Source organism: Podarcis liolepis, assembly GCF_965112155.1.
Source record: "Podarcis liolepis genome assembly, chromosome: 8".
In the NCBI taxonomy this organism is placed as follows: domain Eukaryota; kingdom Metazoa; phylum Chordata; class Lepidosauria; order Squamata; family Lacertidae; genus Podarcis; species Podarcis liolepis.
Window position 1 is genome coordinate 61,874,224 of NC_139560.1, and position 25,593 is coordinate 61,899,816.

The 25,593-nt window shown below is 43.6% G+C and overlaps 1 protein-coding gene across 7 annotated transcripts in view; it reads right to left on the reverse strand.

The window, feature by feature from the left end:
* Window positions 1-25,593, reverse strand: part of PHACTR1 (phosphatase and actin regulator 1) — a gene marked incomplete at its 3' end in the record, with an annotated part of 251,467 nt that overhangs the window by 218,942 nt on the left and 6,932 nt on the right. For 6 of the 7 annotated variants that reach the window (XM_083519363.1, XM_083519364.1, XM_083519362.1 and 3 more), the window contains exon 3: window positions 18,974-19,120. In XM_083519363.1, coding sequence (XP_083375489.1) covers window positions 18,974-19,120 — 147 coding nt within the window. Of the gene's footprint in view, window positions 1-18,973; window positions 19,121-25,593 lie in introns of those variants that run through there. The other variant, XM_083519359.1, reaches the window with a different exon arrangement.

Genomic DNA, 25,593 nt, shown 5'->3' on the forward strand with positions numbered 1-25,593 from the left:
GTGAGCAAATGGAAACAGGCAATATAGTTATCTGGTTAAAATAAATATCTAGTTTTCTCTTCAAGAAGGAGCAATGCTGTTTTAGCACATGTATGTTCAAAGGCAAGCTTTGATTGAAGGAACTAATTGACACCTGGGACAGCGGCTAGCTTGCAAAGCATGTGACTGAGAGAGGTCAATGGGACAGATCAGAGATGCGGCCCTCCAAGCCTCCCTGTTTGGCCCTCAGAACTCTCCATAGACCCCAGGCCACACCCTCCTAGAGTGCTTTTGCCTGGCTAGAAGGTGGCTTTGAACTGTGATAATACATTTGCTTGCCTGAAGCGGTGTGTATGCATGTGTGTGAAACCCTCTGGCTTTGCATGACTGGAATGTAATGTAATCCAATATACAATGGGAAAAGTCCCACACCTGTCTTCTGCATCTAGTCCTGGCCACCTCTCATGTGGTCCCCAAAAGGTTACCCATAAGGGATTGTGGACCATGTGCTGGAAAAGGTTCTGTAGCCCTGGCAGCAGAAATCCTACAGCTAAACATCTGAATGTAGCATGTGGATCATTGACCATGCTCTTCAGGACTTGCTTTTAAAATCAGATTTAAGACCTAAGGTCCAGATGGGGAGCCCTAATATTATGAATGGCTTGTTGAGACATCACAAACGAGTCATTGGCAACAGATTTTGTTTTTTAATGTATGAGATTTCCCCCTAGAAAGGGTAAATGGGGATTAAATGGGGAGGGGGGAATGTTTTGGCATTTGAAGACAAAGGCATTTAGCAGATGCTACAGATACTGTAACTTGCATGCAGAAGGAGCACATAAAGACTGGTCTACAAACACCCACATTCTGCAGCATTCCCGTTCTTCCGTCATTGGATAAGAACATAACAGCAGTAGATGAGCCTGCTGGATCAAGCCAATGGGTTATATAGCCCAGCATCCTGTTCTCTCGGAGGTCAATACAGTATCTGAGGTACAGTACCTGAGAGTTTGTAAATACTGCTCTTAGGTTCCACAGTAATAAAACGGCAAAGTAAGGGACTGTATAGTTTCCAGAACTGACCAGGAGCACGTGGAGCTGCAAGGGGTGTGTGTGGCTATCTAAAAATTGCCTCCATAGGCCTTCAGTTAAGTGATGTCATTCGCCTTGAATCATCACTCGATACCACCCATTACGTGGCACAGAAATTAATGGAGCAGAGATAAGTATCTTTGTGGCCTGGAGAGAATGGAAAACAGGACTGGAGGAAACTGAGGCACCATCTTACTAATACGTTGGCCCTTCAGCTGGCTAATAAGTGTACCAAATACTTTAGGAAGCTGTTGTACTGGGAGACTACAGTAGCCAGTCCAGATGGAAAGCTGAATGCACACCTCACATGAGATGCTGCTGCTGTTGCAGGTATGCGAGTTCAAGTTCATTTCTGCACCAGTGAAATATTATAGGACAGGGCGAATGGAGGCTGTCCCATTAGGGTGGTGAATGGGGCCTTGCCCTGCCAACTGCAATATGCTCACTAGCCTGCCATCTTAAAAGGTAAAGGTAAAGGGACCCCTGACCATTAGGTCCAGTCGTGACCGACTCTGGTGTTGTGGTGCTCATCTCGCTTTATTGGCTGGAGGGAGCCGGCATACAGCTTCCGGGTCATGTGGTCAGCATGACTAAGCCGCTTCTGGCGAACCAGAGCAGCGCACGGAAACGCCGTTTACCTTCCCGCCGGAGCGGTACCTATTTATCTACTTGCACTTTGACGTGCTTTCGAAATGCTAGGTTGGCAGGAGCAGGGACCGAGCAATGGGAGCTCACCCCGTTGCGGGGATTCGAACTGCTGACCTTCTGATCAGCAAGTCCTAGGCTCTGTGGTTTAACCCACAGCGCTACCTGCATCCCTACTTGCAACCAATCAGGGATGGCTCTGACTGCCACTGGCTCAGGTTTCACCTACTGCTGGACTCCCTGCCTTCTCTCCATGGGCACTAGTCACCAATGAATAAGGCAGGTGCCTAAGTGAAGGAAATAGGTGGGGCAAGCTGCCCTTAGAAGCAAAGCAGAGTGGAAACGACAGGTTACAGTGGGAATGTAAAGAGCAGCGTAGAGAGAACAGCTCAAAGGAAACAGTTAACCCCCAGGAACAGGGTAGTTTAAGTTTATAGACTGAAATAACTGCATTTTATGGATTCATATAAATATATCCAGACAGCTGCACGAAAAAAATGGGCAAAACATAAAAATAAAAATAATGGCTTGGCTAAAACACCGGGGTGTGCAGATTCATAGCAGCATTTCCCCTTAATGCTCAGTGAGGAGGCTTAAAGAGGCGTGAAGCAAAAAGCCAAGGCCTCCAAAAACCCAGCAATCAGGAGTGAACAGTATATTAAGCGTTCTGCCTTTCCTCAGAGCTGTCACAGAGCTTTTCAGGATCAGGGAACAGATCTTAATTATATAGGGAACCCACTGTGCACAATGCCTGGCAACTTACACGCAGGTTTAAGAGAGACAAGGGTCGGGGCCTTCCCACAGTCGAATTGAGACCCAGCCATATTTATACTTCCATTAAGCCCTTTCAGAATGAAAACATGTGCAATAGATCAGGAGGGAAGGCCTGCTGAGGGACACTCACCCCATCTGCCTCTATGCCCAAGAAACAAAGTGTGCAGAGGAGACTCATATACTCATATAATCACAGCCATGGTGCTTAGAGATTATCCCCAAGAAAGAGGACTGTATAGTTCAAAGCTACAGGGCTGTAGCCAATGCTAGGCCTACTTAGAGTAGACCCACTGACAGTGGCGTAGCGTGGGGGGTGCGGGGGGGGGGCAGCCGCACCGGGCGCAACATCTTGGGGTTAGGGTTAGGGGGCACAAATCCATGGTTGAGGGGGCGCAAATTCATGGGTTAGGGGGTGCAAATTACTTGCCTTGCCCCGGGTGCTGACAACCCACGCTACGCCACTGCCCACTGAAACTAATGGAGATGATTAATTTCGCTATTTAAGAGGGTCCACTCTTACTAAGGACACGGGTGGCGCTGTGGTCTAAACCACTGAGCCTAGAGCTTGCTGATCGGAAGGTCGGCGGTTCGAATCGCCACAACGGGGTGTGCTCCCATTGCTCGGTCCCTGCTCCTGCCAACCTAGCAGTTCGAAAGCACGTCAAAGTGCAAGTAGAGAAATAGGTACTGCTCCGGCGGGAGGGTAAACAGCATTTCTGTGCGTTGCTCTGGTTCGCAAGAAGCGGCTTAGTCATGCTGGCCACATGACCCAGAAGCTGTACGCCGGCTCCCTCGGCCAATAAAGCAAGATGAGCGCCGCAACCCCTGAGTCATCTGCGACTGGACCTAATGGCCAGGGGTCCCTTTACCTTTACTCTTACTATAACTTAGTTGGATACAACCAGTGGGCTTTTCTCTTCATGCTAAACACAACAGCTGTACCCAGAAAGGGAAATAAGGAAATCTGCAGGAGATGTATAAAAGAAAATATTTATAATATTTCCCATACATTATTCTTTCCCTAGCTGTTCTACCGCGAGTGCCCTTTCCAGGGTGGAAAGTCTTTTCGCTTTTCAAAGGACCATCCCAGTAGTGGATGATCCATTGGGGGGAATGGGCCACTGACCCAACCACCTCAGCCTGACCTCACCTGCCTGCCTCCTTACCTGCAACTGGTGCAGGAGGTGGCATTGCCAGTCTCTTCCTCCTCCTCAGTCACAGTGTGTCGCCTTTCAGAACTCACAAGGGAGAAGAAAGGGGGGGGAGTGGAATTAGTTGGCTCTACCTGTCACTGGCTCTGGTTCCACCTGCTGTTGATAACCCTGCCTTCTACCAGACAATGGTCACCAGCAAACACTGGACAAACACTTTGTTTTATGTTTGAAAGAGGGTTTGGCATTCTACAACTTCCCTGTGACAATAACCGACATCCCCTGTTATCATGCCACAGCAGCTCAAAATGCTCTTTCCTGGCCATGACAGTTATAGAGTTTAATTAAAAACTGGAAACAAAAGGCCCCTCCCTGAAACTCATTGGTAGTTTGAAAGACAAAGACTTGAGAGCTGAGTGATGTGAGCTGGAAGCAGCAGGCTGGTAAGCCAGAGTGTCAGAGTGATGCTTGCTTGCTTACTGTCTGAATCCTAGACTGCAGCTTTGGGGACAGCAAGGGCCATATATATGATATCAACTATCATAAAGACACCACAGTCTCTGCTGTACCTCATTCCAAAGGAAACACAAACCCTGGGTAAGTGACTGGAACCTCTGGAAGCATGCACCGCTCAGAGATTGGGGTGGCTGGCATGCAATATGTCCTGAAAGAGCTGTAGCTTATGCAGCAAATTAGCTCCCAATACACAGAACTGAAACACATCGAAATAATAAAGCTGGGTCAACATTATGATAGGCCAATGGGAACAAAGGAAGTTGCCTTAAACCAGATCAGATTAGTTGTCCATCTAAGCCAGCATTGTCTGTTCTGACTGGCAGCTACTCTCCAGGGTCTCAGGCAGAGATCTGTGTTTCCCATCACCTGCAATCCAGGTGGAAATGCCAGATAATTGAAACTGGAATCTTCAGCGTGCAAATCATGTGCTCTTATCACTGAGATGACGTCCATACCCAAGTCTAACATGTATTTCTGTTTCTAGCTTACTTAGCCGCACAGCTTTCAATATGTTTAACCCATCACAAATCATGGTGACCTTTTTGAGTCAACTTTACTTAAGGCTGGCTTTGCTCTCCTACAGCAACTGACACATCTACCTACCAGCACCTTCTAAGTGTGTTATGATTTCACTGCCAAAAGCAGCATTAGCTGATGAGTCAGTCTCTAAATAAATCCCGATTTCTCCTACCTTGTTAGGCACTACACTGTACATAGCAAAAACTCTGGCTTGGCTTCAGCCTACGCTCGATGAGTGATAAAAAGTTTCCAGACATCAGGTTTTCTCCCTCATATTGTACATTTTTCAGTGTACTCTTTGAACGGGTAATGTGTGAAGAGACCCTTATGGCCTTTCCCAAAAGCAATGTGTTATTTAGTTACGGTAAATAAAAAATAGAAGGGTTTTTTCCAACTTTCCATCTGCAGAATGGCCTCAAACATTAGCTGAAGCATTCTTCATACCATGAGGCAGACTTCCTCTAGCTGGCACTCTCCAAATGTTTTTGGTCTACAACTCCATCAAACCCAGTAACCACAGACTGGGGCTGATGGGAGCTGGAGATCATCAGGTCAAGAGAGTAGTAGAATTAACAGCTTCATATACCATAAGATTTGCCTCTTATCACACAGGGATTTTTTTTTTTATATAACACTAATTGTTCTCAAATGGTATGTTGGGGGGGGGGTCTACTATTGACTAACATTCAGTCCTAAAAATCACTAGCATTTAATTGCCAGCACAATCCACTATTCTTGGCCTTGGGCTTTGATGAAAGCAAATATGAAGGTTTCTATGGTTGCCTTTTAATTATAGCTTTTCATCTTTGTTTTATTTTAAGGCACTAAAAATGCATTCTTTGCTCTTTCCATCTTCTCTTATCCATGGCCAAGAGAAGTGTGAAACTGTAAGTAAATTAGCACAAAGTGATAACGTTGTGATATTAGCAGCCCAGTCTTCAGCTGCCTGAAAAGTGGAAGCAGTTTGCTTCAACAATGTACCTAAAGGATCTTGATCGGAAATTTTACAAGAAACCTGGCATAGGATTTTGGGAAATTACAACCTGTGGAACACTTCTGTTGGGCTTCTTCCACTTGAATGATCAGAGTGATAAGATGTAAAATTTGGACTCGAATCCCACTGTTGTACAGGAACCATCTGCCACACACACATCGAAATTCTAGCAGCTCACCTCTAACGATTCACTAGCGCATAATTGCGGTGCTACGACAAAATGAAAATGATTCACGATTGAATGAACATGCCAGGTTGCTTTAAGAAGAAGTGGAACATTGCTCCTGTTAAATCCAGTCTGGTCACTTAGCCTTCCTTCCTTACCATGTCCACAAAGACAAAAGAGGCAAAGAGTAGAAGCCATCACTCACACAGGCAATCTCAGTACAAAGTTAGGCTCCTAAAATCCCCCTGGAGTTAATGGAACAGTACTAATTGCCTGCAAGATCCTGAATTGGATTCAGGAAAGAACCTTAAAGATTATATAGCCTTTTATCACAGCAATCATTTAAGCCTATAAGTTCCCTTCACTAACACATAAAACAAAGGCGTAAGGGGACACAGCAACCCCTGCCCATTGTTGAGAGATATAAGCTCCTGGTTTATCCAAATGCAATACCAAAAGGTGACATCATATATGCACCTTACCAGGGGCAGGGGAGGTATAATTTGGTACAAAGTCAAAGAGGTGGCTGGGTCCTGGACTACGATGTCTAGGACCTACACTAATGTAATATGAAGAAGAAGAAGAGTTTGGATTTGATATCCCGCTTTATCACTACCCTAGGGAGTCTCAAAGCAGCTAACATTCTCCTTTCCCTTCCTCCCCCACAACAAACACTCTGTGAGGTGAGTGAGGCTGAGAGACTTCAGAGAAGTGTGACTAGACCAAGGTCACCCAGCAGCTGCATGTGGAGGAGCGGAGACATGAACCCGGTTCCCCAGATTACGAGTCTATTGCTCTTAACCACTACACCACACTGGACTTTTAGAGCACAAAATGAGAGTATTGCAGTGAATGGAAAAGCAACGAACAGTAGCTACAAATAAAAAATAGCTGTTGCTCTCACAAAACACCAGATGATAAGGAGTAATTCCTCCACAAATCCAGAGTGGCGTCCCTAAGACGATTGGATGGCACCTTGTACGCCTCCTTCTGGCAACACCTGCAACCAAGCTGGTGCCAAGCCTATTGCTCTTCTTTCCTTTGGACCATGTCAGTGAAGCCGAGAGGAAGGTCTTGTGATCTGGGCAGCCCAGGACCTCCACACACAGTGCGCAGGCTTGCGCTCCAGGCAGGTAACTTCGGTGTTGCTAACACAGCAGTTTGACGTCTCCCCCAGAGATGTACTCCATTGTCTCTTGAGACAGATGGATCCCGCCTGCCCTGACCATTGGCCTTGCTGGCCAGGACTGGTGGGAGTTGAAGCCCAACAAAGTTTGGAAGACATCAGGTCTCCCAACCTCCATCTTGACTAAGAGATGACTAATAGAAACATTGAGAGCACCAGCTGAGCTAAAATTAGACATAGAACCATAGAACTGAAGAGTTGGTAGGGACCTCAATGCAACCCTCTGAAATGCAATGCAGCCAAAGAATCTCTGACAAATCTCCAATAAATGAGAGTCCACCACCTTCTGTGGTAGTCCATTTCACGGTAACGGCTTGTCCACACTTCTACTTGTCCTGTGTCTTGAAAGCACAGGTTCGAACAGTTTTCTGTTTGCCCCTTGATTTTCCCCAGGAAAACTCACCCATTATTGCTGAATCAGAGCTTTTGTATGTTTTAAAGTAGGGTTGTGATTTTTTTCCTTGATTGTCTTGTCTTGTTTAAACTGCTTTGCGGGGTTTTTTTCTTAATCAAGTGGTGTATCAATTTTATGAAATAAAGCAAATAAAATAAATCCATGGAAAACACCTGATTGGCATTTGCAGTAAAGAGCAGGTTTCCTTGGGGAGAGGCGGTGGGACAGGGAGAAGTGTGGACAAGCCCTTACTATCAGAAAGTTCTTCCTAATGTTTACTCCTTGCAACTAAGTTCCTTTCAAAGCAATGAGACTTAAGTTAATGGCGGACAACAAGGTATCGTCTTTGTTGAATTTCCGTCAAACTTGGGCCATCTTCTTTGGAGGTTCCTATATAGCCCAAATTGTCAGAGAGTCCTGTTTTACTTCCTCTCCCTCTTCCACTGAAATCAATGAAAACCGAAAGTGCTTAATGTTTGATCGTGGCCATTTTGTTTGTTTGTTTAAATATGGAATTATAATCTAATATTAAGGCTTTCACTATTACTCGATTGCATTGGCAGAAATATAATCGAATGATAGTGACAGCTGAGGGTGGGGGGAATGGCTAGCCATGTCATGAGAGAGATGTTCCACAAAGTACAAAATATATTGTAAGATATCTATACACCAAAGCCTAACAGCAACTTTTGAGCCACTGGATTTGATGGGGTTGCGAACTAATTCATCCCGACTCAACCTGGTTTTCCCTGTCTACGGGCGTACATTTTAGGCACTTCAGAAATGTTCTCCAATCTTAATCCTTTGCTACTTGAAGGCATTCCTGGCTTTCCTCTACTTTGGCCTCTTAACTTAACCCTCCTCTGATGGTGAGTCCTGGCAGTGATGGGATGCTGCAGGCAGAACAGAACTAGATGGCTGGGTCTAGGAATACCCCCAAAGCAAAGGAAAATGGGGCATTGTGGAAAGAAATTAAAATGACAGCAAGACCCAGCTGCCTGGCATTGCTTAGAGTATTAGGCTGGACATCATTTTTAAATCGGGGTGGGTGGGGACAAGTGTCAGTTTTGGGTCATGCCTGGGCACCCTGGTCCTGCTAGTTGCCCAAGCAGGCCAAGAGCTGCTGCCATCCCTGACTGACTATTTACTGCATGGGGTACACCTGGCCTGAAAAACCAATTGCAACTGAAAAGAGTGAATGAAGTGCCCTGGATATGAGTACACGAGGTTATGTCCATGTAAGTCCTGTAAGAAAAACCAAAATCCCACAAATCAGATGTCCATGTCTGGCAAAGGAATGAGATTTGGACAGGAGAAAATAAATCTATTCCATACTCCATTCTGTTTTCTGGACAACTGACCTGTAGGATTCTAACTACACCCCCCCAAAAAAAAGACATATACACGGAGCACTGATTTGCACATGCAATTTCCCAGCCAGCCAGGCTGCTTCTGTCTATGTGTACTTCCAAGATGAATTGGAGCAAGTGCTTCTGTATTTAAGAAGAAGGATAAATTAGATCCTCTCCTATTTAATTAGAATTAAAGGCAATTAGAGCCAAGACAAGTAGATGCAGGAAGAGAGCTGCAATAGAGGGAGAGGACTGTTAATTAACAGAACTAACCACATTTAAACACAGTCCCGCATTCTCATATTAACCCATCTATTTACTGGAAAGGAAAGTTCTCGTTTTGGTTGTTTGTGTGTAAATGCCAAGAACCTCAGTCTGCATCCGTCAGCATGACTTGAAAGGCACAGAGCACCTCACAGCATTGGACCATAGATGATGAACATGGCTTATTTCTAAGTGAATCAATATTTCCCAGGCTCTATTAAGACAAACGTTGCTTTTATTTTTAGCCCTGATAGGATATATTGGTACTTTCAAGTGTCATGTCTATTGTTATAGAATAAATGGGCAAGCAACTTTTCATTCCTCCGCTGTTCAATGCAACGGGACTTTGCCAGGGTGACAAAGTATTTGGATAAATTTACTAGTCCATCTGTTTTTCCACAGTATTAGGAACTACTTACAACCAAGCCCACAAAAGTTAGTTATTCCACCTACCCACACTTATCTAAAGTAATCATATTTGGCTCCAGAGTTGCAAGTTTCCTTGTCTGGTTGCCCAAAGGCAATTCTTTATTTGCCACAGGCAACCAAGGGATCAGCTATGTACATTTGCATTGCACTATTAATTATGCATAAGAGCAACCCCACAATAAACTTAAACTTGGTGGGTTACATTTACACCATCCATCATGTTTTCTATATCAAATGCTTGTCTATGACATCATACATCAGCTTTGCACATTATTACAGAAAATGGGGAACAAATGCCTAGCAGATGCAATTTTGCTCATTCGGAAATCCAAATGAAATTAATATGTGTCCAACCTAAAGGCAATTTAGGTTCCAAATGGGTTTGCTCAAATAGTCATTAAATTTGCTTGTCATTAAAATTCTGATGAAGCCGTAAAAGCAAGTTATTCAGTTATTCCATTCCAAAACAGATTACCCTGAAATTCTGAACAGGAAAGAAAACCTTAGAACAGAGTTACTAATTCTTTCCTATTACCTTCGTAACTTGCATTCCAGCAGCTAAGATACCCAAAGTAAATCCACCTGAAGGCAGAAATATATGGAGGGAGCAGAACCTGCCCATATATACTGAGGGAATCCAGCTGATTTCTATAGGTGCAGCCAGGACAGAAAATAAATACAACCGCCAGTGTGTGACATACCGGGGGAAAGAAACCTTTTTAACTATGGCAATAAAATTGATTTCACAGATATTTAAGCACTCATGAATGGAGGAGAAATCCACTTAGAACTAATGTTGTTAACACAGGAGAGAGCTGTTTTCTTTAGCTTAGGTATCTTTTGTGCAAAATTCTTTTTCAGTCACGCTTATTCATAACAAAGGAAATGGTGAGGGTTCATTCTATTTTATCATAAGGTTGAGCCTTTTAAAATGCTTGCTTATGGCCTCATATTAAAGAGAGATTTTCCTTCAGCAACTTATCAACGATTTCCAAATAACAGTCTGTGACCCCTTGCGGTTAGAGTGTGGTGCTGATAATGCCAAGGCTGCAGCTTCAGTTCCCATATGGGACAGCTGCATATTCCTGCCTTGCAGGGGGGTTGGACTAGATGATCCTCAGGGTCCCTTCCAACTCTCCAATTTTATGGTTCTATGTGGGCTGCCTTCCATATGCATAGCAAAATTTCATCTTTCATGCCTGACAGTGGGAAGATCCTCATTACATATTGTTTAATTGTACTCCGAGAAAGGAAAACAATGCTCCTCACAGGCATGGAATTACTGGTTGTGCTATCCAAACTCTGAGCCAATTTTCAGTTTACATAGATATTCCTGTACAAAAACTCACAAGCAAATTATATAGATACCATCCACTTCTCTTTTGGAGTGCTTCCAGACAAACTGTCTATTGAGCATTCATCCTGACTGGTTTGCTGGGAGATTAGATGATTATGGCTATTCACTGAGCAACCATCTTGATCTGTTTGTAAAGGACATTAAATGATGTGGGCTACTCATCTCAATTGGTTTCTTCTTGGTGCAGTTTGTCCTTTGTCATCCATCCCTAGGTCCATAGTGTAAAGTGGGAATTAGCCATCAGAGAACTGCAAATCTGGAATGGATTTGTGTCCCAATCCTATGCTTCCTTACTCACAAATTCATCCCAATGAATTCCATAGTACTTACACCCAAGTAGCTTTGCACAGTGAAGTATGATTTTCCCATACCCCCAACAAAGGCCTGAACAACTTTTGACCACCAAGCCAAAAGAAGCAAATTGGCCAAATATGGCATGGCCATTGGGGACTTAACAAACTGTTTGTATTGCAAAAGAGGAAGGGAATCGTGCACAATGTCACCTGGACTACATTCAGCTTGCTGGGTAACAAATCATACATATGTGATGTAATAGAAAAATACTATGAATACTGATACACCTTATAAGTTGTAAAAAAAAAAAAAGCAAAAAAGCTGATAAACCACCAATGAGACCACAAACAAGATTTCAAACCTCAAAAAAGCAATTTTGCTGCACTTGTGTTCCCACTACAAGCCCAGCATGGAACTGAATTTATGATCTTATTTCATGTTCACAGCTACTACAAAGAGACTACAGAAAGTCACCCTGCAGTGGTAAAAAAGTTGTTCTGATCTTTTCAAAAGACAAAAGTAAGATTGTTCAAGCCCATGAGGCTTTTTGTGTTGCAGAGTGAAAGGTTAGAAGAAGAAAAAACAACCACACTGAGACTTCCCTGCAATATAGGATCTACAGTAGATCAGAATCCAGGCAAACCTGATCTGTTCATCAGTGTCTGAAGATGAACAGTGTCTGAAGCTCCAGGGAAGCCCTATCCAAAACCCACCACTAGTCTTGAGCTGCTGCTAGAAGCCACCTAAGTATTTAAGTCTGTCTCCTTTAAACATAACCCTCTTGACTCCCTCTTCTCCTAAAGGAGTCATGAGATCACTATAAAGTAACTGATTGGAGGATCAGAGTCAGAGCCAACTGTCTGAGGGAAGTAATAACTGGCTTTTAATTATTTCTGCAGCAAAACTTACCTGGGAGCAAACTAGATGCAATGGGGCTGAATTTCTGAGTAGTCACATATAGGATGATAAGAGAGTGGGGAAAGCACTTTAATAAATTTGGTCAAAAAGCGTTATGAAGAATAAATATATAGTCTGCAACTGGATTTTTAAAAGGACAAAATCCCCCAATGTCATCTCAGAACACAATTTGCTTTCATATTGTTATATATTTCACTTCTAATTTGTACACCGCCTTTCTATATTACTATAAACAAGACAATTTACAAGGTGGAGAAACGACAAAGATCACACACTTTATAACAATCTGATCCAAAACAAAAATGTCATAATAAAAACATAATTTTGAAATAAATGAATTAATAAATAATAACAACTTGTAATTAGGCCAATCCCATTGAAATGATCAGAGAATAAACCTTGGAAGAAATGCTTATGTGTTCATTTTAAAGCATCATAAAATTTCATAGATATTTACTCTACACTTTGCTGATTTAACACCAGACAAATTTTTAACACTTGCATTTTAAGTGATAACTATCTAGCTACATTCTCCCCCTGTTCCCATGCTGATGACAATTATAAAGATTGGTTCTCTAGGTATACATTAAACTAGATAATCTGTTTCTTACAAAATTGCAGCGCGCTTGGCATCATTCAAATCCAAGACGAAACAAGCTCAATTGGACTCTGTGCAAAGTCTTGAACAAGTTGGGGGAAACCCCAGCATCATCCTGGCATGTAGATTGCTTGAATTTCCTTAACTTGCCAGACTCCATTGGCTGGCCGAGAAAGTGCATAATAGCTGAAATCCAATGTTTATTCTAGAATATTCACTCCAACTGCAATAGCCACGCCATACAAAGTCATTTTATGTGTGACATCTCTTGACTTCTGTTGGCAGAGCATTGAGAGCTGCCTTTTGGCTGGACAATGCCATTGGTGTTACTACATTTTATTTCTTTGCAACTGAGGAAAAGGAAATAACCTCTCAAATATGTAGATATTTGTAGGGCTGCACTGTTAGGCTGCAGTGTTAAGCACGGATAAGCCCTGCTGAACTCGGTTGAATGTACTTCAACTGAGAAAACACACATAGGATTGCACTGTACATTTGCCAATGCAGGGTCTCTATTCCCTGCCACATCTGGAACCAGGATAAAGCATATTTGAACACTCTCGCTGGTCTGCAATGGCTTTCCAAGAAACACACAGCTAAAATCAGCCTCATGTTCCTGAGCTACTATAGAATGCAGCTGTGCTATTTCCTGCTGCTACTCATGCTGTGGCACATGGGTACAAAAACATTCCCTTTGGCTCACCCCACTCTTCCTGCCCTTTTGGCGTCAAAACAGAACCTGATGGCACAAGGCAAGGAAACAACACATGGAATTGGGAGTGCAGCCATTAGTTCTCATTGTAACAACTGCACAATATGTACCCAGTTGTAGAATGGTCTTATTTGTGGATCTGGCATTTGTGCATCTCCCATTAACAGCATGACCTGATAAGGACATCACAGCTTATTGCTTGCTCCTTTTTTTAAGCTAGAGAAGCGGTTCTTAACCTTTTCTGGGTCAGAGACCCCTTTGAGAATCTGATGAAAGCTACAGATCTCCTTCCCAGAAAACTGCACAGAAACACATGCACAGAAAATTGTGCATACAATTAATTTTATTGCTTCATTTTGTGTGTGTGCCCTGAAACCCACCCATTCTAGGGGATCCACAGACCACAGTTTAAGAACCCTTGAGCCACAAAAACTGAAATCTTGATTTTACTGGCTAAAGCTTCATGAGTCCACATTTTGTTTTTTAAGAAGAAGAATACGAAATCAGGTAACAATTGATGAAATTCAATTTGGCTCATTAAATTGAATGGACCTAACTTAGTCATGTCCATTAATTTCAATGGGTCTACTCTAAGTAAAGCTTAACTGAATGCCACCCAATGCACAGAAAAACATTTTTGCCCAGTTCTCATTGAAGTGAAGCCTTCTGAGTTCTCGGTATGCTTTGTACTCCCACTACTATACAGTGGCGTAGCGTGGGGGTGCAGGGGGGGCCGGCCGCACGGGGCGCAACATCTGGGGGTTAGGGGGCGCAAATTACTTGCCTTGTCCCGGGTGCTGACAACCCACGCCACGCCACTGCTACTATATATCTATACCAGCTTCCTGAATCCAGTGTCCTCCATACATTTTGGACTACAATTCCCATTACTCCTGACCATATATTTGTATTTGCTGCAATCACATCCACTGTCACATGCAGTATACATTAAGATTATGTTCCACAATGGCCTGTACATTTAGGGCATAATATACTAGGAAGTTTGTCTGCTCTGTCCTTATAGTGTTCCAATTTATATCAAGGGGAACTGTAAAAGTAGCCTGAAAAAATGAATATTATTTGCAGAGGGATGGCCCCCTCTTGGGTATATTTGGAAATATACTCTCTCCTTTCCCCCCTCCCCATGCAAAAAGCGCAGCCTAAGAGTTTGTGGAATCTACAAGTATTCTAAACTCACAGGACACTAGCATGTCAATGGCGCACAGAGTGAAACCAGTACATACAAGCCAATATAATAAAATACTGATTTTTCTTGAAATCTAATGAAACAATGCAAGTCAAAACAGAGAAGCAAATTATTAATTTAATCTTATTAGAAGGGCAGCTAAAGGTTGCCCCATTTAATTGCTTGGAGAAACAGAGCAAATCCTTGCTATTCCCAAACCGCATAATTGCCTCCGCATGTGCAGCCTCTGACTGTTCGGCAACATAGATAGCAGCAGTAATAGTATAATTATAACTTACAGCTCAAAGAGGTAAACAAAACTGTTGGCTCTCAGCCATTTCTTTTGCAAAGAATAGTAGTGCATATCTGCATATGGGCCTTACTGCTGGAGAGCCTATTAAATACAAATACAAGCAAAAGCTCTACCTTGATGCAGCTTATCGCAGCTGCTATCTTAGGACAATACAATGACCAGATGAAAGAAGCCTAGAAGTAGCAGCTGGCAGGCAAAACAGCAATGCAAGCAGCAGTTGAGCAGCAGGAGTTGTAATCATAAATGCATTAAGTGAGAAGCGAGGTAGAGAATGCACCCAGCGCCTCTAGAATTGTTTTAGTTCTGACTGCAATGAATTGGAAGAAAAAACAAATCGCATTACTCCTTCTTCCAGATGCCTCTCTCTCTCTCTCTCTCTCTCTATATATATATATATATATATTATATATCAGTATGCTTAGATGACTCTGCAGCACATACATGCAGTTTCTGAAAAGAATTCCTTTTCTTTCATTGGTTTATGGACATCCCATTCAGCACCACATTTGATTGAACAGCGCCTGATGCTCAGGTTAGTTTTGCCTTTTCTTCCTTCATAATTCCTCCCATTTCCAGTATTTAGAGGTGGGTGCCGCTGTTTATCTAGCCAAAGCACCACCATCAAGCAGAAGGAGGAGCCCTCATGAAGCATGGGGAAACTTTGTGGTTTGGAGAAGTACAGAAATCTTTAGTGGGGAAACCCTGAAGGGCTCCAAGGATGACTGAATGTGTTCAGTGGCCATAGGAAAGCTGACTGTTTAGTTCTTTTTTGGTGATGGTCGTGGTGAGACCATGTGGGAGGGGTAATGGAATTGAATCTCCTGGAGGAGCGCATGACTGGCTGACTAGAACACTAAACAGGACACGCCACACTGCAAACATTTTGTCTCAGAATACTGTTCCGCAGCTACTAAAGTTTCCAGCTGACAAACTGTAAATAGCGATAAGGCGGCAAAATGCGAAACCTAAAAGGGCTTGTTCTGTTGAAGTACAGTGCATAAAGACATTGCACTGGCAGTCTGTAAATATATGAATATTACATCTTAAGAAAAGCAGTAAGTGCATACATAAGGAGCCCTGTATTTCAGGGAATCAGACAACATTCCAGTATGCCTTCTTTAAAAATAATGCAAATAAAGTGTAAAATTTTGAATGACAGCATCTATGTTACCAATCTGGATTGTGAGTAAAGGAATAAATGAATCCCCAAACAGTGCAAAAGATCTTGTACCTTAGCATTTTCAGGGCCAAACTCTCTATGCAAGTAGTTAGGATAAATTTCCTTAAGCAACTGCTGGTCCTTATCCAATTTAAGGGCCCTTGTTTTGTACTTTATGATTAAAAAAACCACACCACCAGAGCTAAATGCTTACTACAGAGGCTTTTTTCTCATTAACGTAAACATTGCTTAGCAACCAATTTGCACCACATTTTTTACATTCAAAGCATCAAATGGCAGATGGATTAATGAAAACATCCTCCAGCACTCTGCTGAGTATTTACACTCCCATGAAGAGATATTTCTTTGAATGAGCCCAATGAGAGACAGCATGGTATTTAATAGGTGGGGGGAGCCTTTCCTTTCCTCAGTGCACATGTTAAAAGTGAGGAGAAGAGGTAACAGCTAGGCTAGCATTCTTGCCATGCCTGCTTGGGAATTAAAAGATATATGAACCTCTCAGCCTTGACAGAGAAGGAACTGGAAGGTTAAATGATGAAGGCATTAAGTGACTTGAAGGTGCCTTCCCTTTAGCTGTTTATGATTAAACTCTAATCTGTTTATAATGGCATGACATAGCATTATCCATGACAATATTGTCCACTATAGACCCAGCAGCTTAGCAACTATACCCAATCTCCTTTCAATGGCACCTCAAACCCTTCTATCATGCTGTCCCAGACCCTTCAGTCCCGGATTGTTCTATCTTCAGTCACACATTTTAAAAAACCAACACAATTTGGCATCACTTTGTGGTTCCTGAGTTATATAGTTATAGCTGTCATAACCAAAAATGATGTGTGTGCATACACACACACATTCCAATTAATGACCAGAAAGGAATTAATGACATGTCACCCAAAGCAATCAGCCGGTCGATGAAGGTACACAGTTTGCATTTTACATCTTACTAGGTGCAAAGGAACAAGAAGGTCAGATAGGAGTGGAAGAGAAACACACCCATTTCAATAATCGACAGAGAACCACAAGATTGCAAACCCCCAGCTCAAGCAATCTTTTAGCATGCTGAGAGACAGGGAGTTCCAGCAAAATTAACCATAGTTTCCAGTATATATTAGCTTAACTCCAAAAGCCTCCAGATATTTAATGGAAATAATTGAAGGATGGTCGTTTGCTCCAATTCAGGGGTAAAATGTGGCTGCTTGGACACAGACCTGGAAAGCCCAGACCTGTGCCTAGAAAGCATGAAGCAAAGGGAAGCGTGGATGAGCTCTCAATTCTGTCAGACTTTTCAGGAGTCTGAACGCCTGAGTAAGGAAGGTGCTCAAGAGGTCACAATTGAGCACAGTTGTGTATGTCTGGGGCACCCACCACTTCCCCTTCCTCCTCCCTTCCTTCAGAAGCAGGTAAAGAGCAGGTTGCAGGAGGAAAGAGCCCTTTGAGGTGAACAGCAAAGCGTGAAAGGGCAAATGTTGGAGGTGCAGAAGAAGGATGCTTGGGAAGCCAGGATTATGGAGGAGGTAAAGAGGCAATTCTGGACTAAAGGGCTAGAGAGACCTGCAGATAAGATTGCGCATGAGGCTGCTATATGGGATGCTCACCTGATGAGGCAGCAGAACTTGAAGAGCATGGAAGTGTGGTGTTCAGGTAACTGTGGAAGGCACTAATGAGATCAGAGGACAGAAGGATACTTGAAGGAGGATGGTTGGCTGGCTGGCGGATGAGTGTTCTCTGGAGGTGCTGGATCAGTGGGCAAAAATTAGCAGGGCTGCCCCCTTTTTGCTGGCTCTGATCCAAGGCCTTCCAGAGCACAGAATCATTGTAGAGATGGCAAGGGATCCCACGGGTGATCTAGTCCCACCCCCTGCAATACAGCCTGCAAGTATGTGACACTCCCTGTCATGCCAAAGTGCTTCAGTGAGGGGTGATTTTAGCATGTTAGGCTTCTGTTAAAGCCAAAAGAATGCTCTATCTGCAGGAGGTGGCAACCCTACAAAGGCAGAGGTAGAGGCTGAGGGATTGACAGCTTGAGAAGGGAGAATGGGGAAGAGTGGGTTGAGATGGGCCAGGCTGGGGAACCGCATCCCCTGAGATGTTCTCAGCCTCCATCTCCCATCCTGCCTGCCCTATTAGCTATGCCAGCTGGTGCCCGTTTGGACTTGGGGGTCCCAGCAAGAGCTGTGAACCCCAGCCTAGGCTGAGAGGAGAGGAGGAGGAGGAGGAAAGCAGCTCTGGCAGCTAGCAGGTGGCTTTGAAAGGGAATGCAACTCTTCAGATAAAACGCTGTGCAGGGTGCAGGGGGCCAGCAGGGGGCGGGGCCGGAGGCTCAGAGGGAGAGCCTGAGGCAGAGAGGCGGGAGAGACGCCCAAAGGCAGCAGCAACCTTAGGAGAAGCCGAATGCAGCCGGGGAAGCCGGTCTCCCTCCCCTTCCCCACCTCTGCACCCAGCAGACACCCACCCGCGCCTTCCAGGGTGTCAGAGGGCTACTCCACATTCTCAACTTCGAGGTCATCGTTGCTCGCCTCGCCTCCAGTTCCAGACAGGGAATCCGGCGCTGTCACCCAAACAAGTCTAGGGATGAACGCCTCGCCGCCGCCCCCCGCCCCCCACCGCCTCAGCTCCTCCCCAGTTTCCAGCCGCGTGTGTGTGTGTGTGTGTGTGTGTGCGCGCGCGCGCGTATTGCACCAGCGCCTTGGAAGGGCGGGATCGCGGGGGAGAAAAGCGAGGGTGACAGCCAGGACATGTCAGGGATTCACATTCCAGCAGCGGCTCCCACCCCCCCACCCCGCCACTTCTGCACCCAGCAGACACAAAGCGGTGTGTGTGTGTGAGAGAGAGAGATTGTGTTGCAGATATGTACAGCAATAGCAACCTCAGGTTTCCACCGGGGAGAAGAAGGGCTTTGCATGAGAGGCTCGGGGGTGGTGGGGTTGGGCGAGGTGGGCGCCACTCACCTGCCTCGAGGTTGAAGGAGATCCTGGCCTCCGCGAGGTAAGGGGTGTCACTCTTGGACCGGACTCTCCTGATGGGTCTCCGGTCTATGTCCTCCTCGGAAGATGCCGCCATTAATGTGGGTACGGTGAGCAGGGTCGCCCGGCGAGCTGGTGAGGGAGGAAGAGGAGAGAGAGGGGTGGAAAGGAGGAGGAGGAGGAGGGCGCACACGCATAGGAAGGGGGAGGGGAGAGAGAGAGAGAGAGGAGCAGGGACACACGGAGAGAGAGAGAGAGGGAGGGAGGAAGGAAAGAGAGGAGGGGGAAAAGAGAAAAAGAAAACCCGTCAAGGATCTGTGGACTGGAGTGGAGCTGGAAATCCTGCCCTGCCACCCCTCTCCTGGCAGCCCCAGGGGCAGAGCCAGAGTCCCCACGTGGCACCCTGCAGAGCCTAACAAAGCACGAAGCCTGGTGGTCGCCTCTAAAGCCATCGATGCAACGGTGAATGGTGGCTCTTTAGTGGGCTGGGCCACCTCTAGCCCAGCAGATTTGCAGATCAATGTTTAGCGTGCTTTGTTGTATTGCTCTCTCCCTCTGTGTGTGTGTGTGTGTGTTGCTTCGGGTTTCCTGGGCAAATGTCCCAGCGGAGGAAGCAGGTGGAAATGTCTTGAGTTGTTCAGAGAGAGCAATGAAATACAGGCGCCAAACTTTTTTTTTTAATGCTGAATGCTTAGGAGATAATGAAAAAAAGATGCGAGGGAGTTGCTTATGCAGTCACCAGCCCTTCATACAGCTGCTGTTAGCAGACATAATGACAGTAGACATGCTTTTAAAATAGAAAAAGAAATAAAAGATAAGGCCCTTATCCAAAAATTAAGTACCTCTGGTCATACTTGTTAAGGATTGGACACTCTCTGCGTTTTTACATGATCTCTTAGGATGACCACATTTTTATCCCACTCAAGGAACTCAAGACAGCTAATGCAAGATTATATAGTGCTTCAAAGTATTCAAAGCACTTTCCATACATTTTCCACAACCCTGTATGGTAGACTAGCATTATTACTCCCAAACTGCGCTATGGGCGTGTGTGCGTGTGCACATGTTAAGGCTGAGAGTGTGTGTCTTGTCTTGTCCAAGGTCACCTAGTGATGTTCTGGAGTGGGTGATAAGGACCATGTGAGAATGGTTCCAGAATTCGGACTAATGATTTTGACCATCCAAAAACCAAGTGGTTGACTTTATCAAACAGTTATGTCTATGGACTTGAGAAGCTGCCTCTTGCCTAGTCACACCCTGGGTGGGTCTAGCTCTGCACTGACTGATCACAACTCTCCAGGGTTTCAGACAGAGTTCTCTTCCAGCTCTACCTGAAGATGCTGGAAATCTGTACCTGGGACCTTTGGTATGTAAAGTGGATGCTCTACCACTGAGCTATGGCCCTTCTCCTATGCTGGCCATATTCTGGGAAGTGAGGCATACAAATGCACCCTTTTCCCAAGACCTTACAGAGAGGAAACATGGCTTTAGGTGTTCCTCGCTCTGCTCATTCAGCCAACAAACACCATATTCTGTTCTGGGGAGGAGAAGAGCCATAGCTCAGTGTGCTTTGCACAAAGGAGGTTCCAGGTTCAATTCCTGGCATCTCCAGGAATTGGTGTAGATGGTACTTAGTTGGTAGTATGACCTATGTTCTTCATGGTTCCTTGTATCTGGAAATATGACCCTTGATCCTTCATTATGATGACTGAGCAGCCAGCGTGATATGAAATATGTAGCAATGGCTGAAGCCAAACCTTGCAGCAACAACTGTGTTATTAGTCCCATTCAGGCAAGGTGCTAAATGACCTTGAACCAAAGGCTACTTTCAGGCATCCTTCATCTTTCTGAATTTTCCTCTATAGGAAATGAATGTTTAAGGGTGACTTGCTTATGAATGGCACTGAAACTACAAGCATGTGCCCTGCAGCTATCCGAAGATCCTCATCTGGTTCTGTCCCTCTAAGTAGCAAAGCCAATGGCTGCCAGCAACCCTTTTGCCTTCTCCAGCCACTGTAATAACAGGGGAGCTTGTGAGAGACCTCATTGCTGCTGGATCCCTTACCACATTCCAATAAAGATGGCTCACACAAGCAAGCCAAGTTGGATTTTTCAAAAACAATAATATTAGAGGGTTTTATACACTGCTCCTAAACAGATTCCTATGCTTAAGCTGCAGCTGCAGCTTTTGTTTGTTTTGGCAAAAGAACTTTTGCAAAAATAAAAATAAAAATTCAAGAATAGGTAATGACAATCTTTCATAATTAGAATTACAGTGCATCTGTCCCTGTGATTTCTGGCCCAGCAAAATATTTTCTTCAAGAATACCAGTTTGTGGAAGCTCTGCATTTTCTCCTGGTAGGAAATCCAGCCCAAGGGATTTTGCTTACTTTCTCTGGACTTGCGTATCTATAAACCAAAAACCTTCAGCTGTTCAGCTTCAAGAGTATCAAGAATAATCTGCATTTTATGCCTGTAGTTGAAAGAAATTTCAGCCACCTGGCAACACCCATAAAGAAATGTGCATATCTTTGTGTTTAAAAAAATCCCCCAGAATTTCAAGAGGGGAGGGCGGATCCAGACTTCCCAGTGTGCATTTTGAACAAACAAGTCTCTGGGGGACACCTATTCACTAATTTTAATTGGGATACTAACAATGTTAATCGAGGGGGGTTGTTTTTTTTTAAAAAAATGTGACAGAAAAATGGCTCAGTAATCACCTGCATTTGTATTATAATTTGTTATCATTTTCTTCCACGAGCGCTTCCTTCCTCGACTTTCCTCTGCCATGAAGATGAGTGAGTGAATAGGGCCATCCTATGAATATCTACTCAGACATGAGCCCCATTGAGTTTCAATCCTATGCACATTTTCCTGAGAGTAAGTCCCACAGAATATAGGGGCTATAAAGAGCAGCATATTGTAAATCAGTTTGTTTTGTACATGTCCCTTCAAAATACTATGTATCTGTCAGTATTCTGAGTTTCCTGAAACACATAATGTAATAAATAGATCCCATCCACTTCCTTGCCTCAAATTTAAATCAATGCTCAACTATACACACATGTAAATGGGAAGTTGAATTGGACGCTGCTTTTCATCTGCAGGTTAGGGAGAAAAATCAAACGGCAGTCCCTTGTCTTATTTTGTGTCTGTCATGTACAGAATCTTTTATTCAAAGAATATATGCAAGTTTTAAAATATACTGTAAGTCAGGCCAGCTTCCTGGTGAGGTGATGGGCTATTAAGGGATCAAAGGAAGTGGATCTGTGCCAGATACCAAATGGGTGAACCTCCCTCCCTCAACTGGCTGGTAGTTAGAAAGAAAAAGTTGAGAGTTCAGAGAGTTGAGTGATGCGAGCTGGAAGCTAGAAGTGGAAAACAAACAGACTGGGAAACCAGAGAGTGATGCTTGATTTATTGAATGTTCTTAATTGTTGTTGTTTTATCAAAAAGTTTTTTGTTGCTGCTTCTACTACTTTGTTGTTTGTTGAGCCAGGCTCCTTTGGGAGGCAGGAAAGGAGAGAAATTGAATATGCAAATGAACAAACAAATTATCCCTGGAATTGACCAGAAGGAAAAGGCTTCCAATTCCTCTTAATTATGTTCCCACATTGCAATACCTTGTAGAAAATGGTTGGTACAAGCATATGCCATTTATTCTCAATGCCTACCAAAAAGAGTAGGCAATTCTGCAAGCCACTGAAGACCCCTTTCTGGCCACTCCTTTCTCTTCCTCAAAGAGCTGCTATTAAAAATGCCATAATTACCGTATTTTTCGCTCTATAACACGCACCCGACCATAACACGCACATAGTTTTTAGAGGAGGAAAATCCGTAGGCATGCCACCCATAGGCATTCCCTCCATAACACACACAGATATTTCCCCTTACCTTTTAGGAGGAAAAAAGTGAGTGTTATGGTGCAAAAAATACGGTATTTGTTACAGCTATTTTAGCGGGGGTAGCTGAGAAATGGCCAAGAGATGGCTATACCTGGTGTTTCAATGTGTAGCAGACACACAGAACTCCAGTTTGGCTTTTTCATCTATTTCCCTGTGGTTCATCCTGAGCATTCCCAGTTACAGTTGCTGCTTCTCAGCAATGATTCATGCGAGACCAGTGGCTGAGAAATGTGTCACCCTCACTCCCCCTTATCTGGATACTTCGGCAAACTGATTTATCGGGAGCAGAGGAGTGCCTGGACGTGAAGGGGATGTAAAGTATATTGACTGTTATGCAGTAACATGGAAATAATGGGCCTGTTTTATTGTGCATGTCAACTGTGGGTGTTGATTTTCATGTTTTGATGAACTGGTTTATTGTGTATTTTAATTGTGTGTGTTTATTTTATTTTTTTTGCATCTTCTTTTATACTTGTAAGCTGCTTAGGAGGCACCTTGGCATAAATTTAAGGTTTATTAGGTTTAAGTTCATATAAATATAAAACTTAAACCTAATGCTGTACATACACATTTTTTAAAAAAATGGCTATCACTAAGCTTCCTTTTTAACCAGGCCTCTGGTGGATGTGACTGACATCCTATGCCCTTTTAAAATGTGGCTCTTTTTTTGGGGGGGGGGTTATTCAGTTGCTGTTTTTACTTTTATTATATATATTGTGGTTTTTATGTTGATCTTTTCTGTGAACCACCCTGAGACCTCTGGGTATAGGGCAGTATATAAATTCAAAGAAGAAGAAGCAGATCCATGGCATGTAAGAGATACAGTGGTACCTCGGGTTAAGTACTTAATTAGTTCCGGAGGTCCGTTCTTAATCTGAAACTGTTCTTAACCTGAAGCACCACTTTAGCTAATGGGGCCTCCTGCTGCCACCGCGCCGCCGGAGCACGATTTCTGTTCTCATCCTGAACCAAAGTTCTTAACCTGAGGTACTATTTCTGGGTTAGCGGAGTCTGTAACCTGAAGCGTATGTAACCCGAGGTACCACTGTACAGTAAAACTGAACTACAATGAGTCAGAGGAGAAAAAAATAATCTCTGTGATCGGAATGTGTGACTTGTTCATCTTCTGATAGCACAGATCTCACGATCCCCTGGATTGGGAAAATGTCATCTTACAGTGGATCAAAAAGACGTCCCCATGTTCTAATGATTTGGTAGACGGTCCCTCCCAGTCCACCGGGTTGTATAAATGATTCTGTGTAATGTGTACAAAGCAAGCGAGGCTGGCACTGTAACAATGATGGGGAAACTCTTAATTGGCCCAGTGACCATCCACTGACAGGACCAGAGTTACTGCTGGGCTTAGATTGCCCATTGGCTTGCAGCCTGTTCCAGAGCCTTGAATAGATTTCAGTTCTGGTGACACCATTCACTGGTGCATAGCTTTATATTGCCTTTCTTAATAACAAGAGGCTACAGTTCCTGACGACAGCTGAAAAACTCCACCATCTATTTAAACATCTACCAATCTAAATCACAAACTTGTAAGCCCCCATAATGTTTAGATCCCTCTTTTGCACTTGTATATATTGGTTGTTACCCAATAGCCTCTAAACATATTAACAGAGGAACTGCTAGACCAGTGCAATGGCCCATCTAATCTAGCAATCTGCTCTCCCAGTGGCCAGTCCGATGCCTGTGGGGAAACATGCAGGCAGGACCGAAGCACAAAAGCACTCTCCCCTCCTGTAATTCACAGTAACTAGGATTCATACCACAAATATTTGTGGTATGATAAAGTAAAAGCCCATAAAGCATTTAAAAATCATATAATTAGGAAATCGTTGTATAATGTTTGGATAAAATACAAAGATCTTTTAGAAAGAAAGACGCCCAGATGGCTTTCACCAATGGAGGCAAAGGCCCAGAAAAAAATTAAATATGGATACTAAATGGTTGAGATATTATGACTTATTAATAGAGGAAGAGGAAGGTTATAAATTAAGACCATTTGAGCAAATTAAAGATAAGCTAAATTGGCTACATTACCACCAGATTAACGAATTGTTTAAACTGGATAAGAAAAATGGTTTTGCCTTGGAAAAATCTAAGTTGGAGATGGAGTTGTTAGATACTGAAGGTAAAAACTTATCTAAAATGTACAAGCTTTTGCTGGAGTGGCATACGAAAGATGAACAAGTTAAATCGGTGATGATAGATTGGGCAAGAGATTTAGGACATAACATAATGTTTGAGGACTGGGAAAGATTGTGGAAGAAAGGGGTGAAGTTCACTGCATGTACTTTGTTAAAGGAAAATATTATGAAAATGATGTATAGATGGTATTTGGCTCCTGTAAAATTAGCAAAGATGTATCATAATTGTGATAATACATGTTGGAAATGTAAAGAAAAGGAAGGAACATTCTTTCATATGCGGTGGACCTGCTCCAAGGTGAAAGACTTCTGGGAAAAGATTTATAATGAATTGAAAAGAATGTTGAAATATACATTTATAAAGAAACCAGAGGCCTTTCTTCTTGGAATAACAGGTTCAGAATTGCCCAAGAAAGATGTTAATCTATTTTTGTATGCCACAACTGCGGCTCATATTTTGTTAGCTAAAAAGTGGAAAACCCAAGAATTACCAACAGTAGAAGAATGGCAGATGAAGATGATGGATTTTATGGAGCTAGCCGAT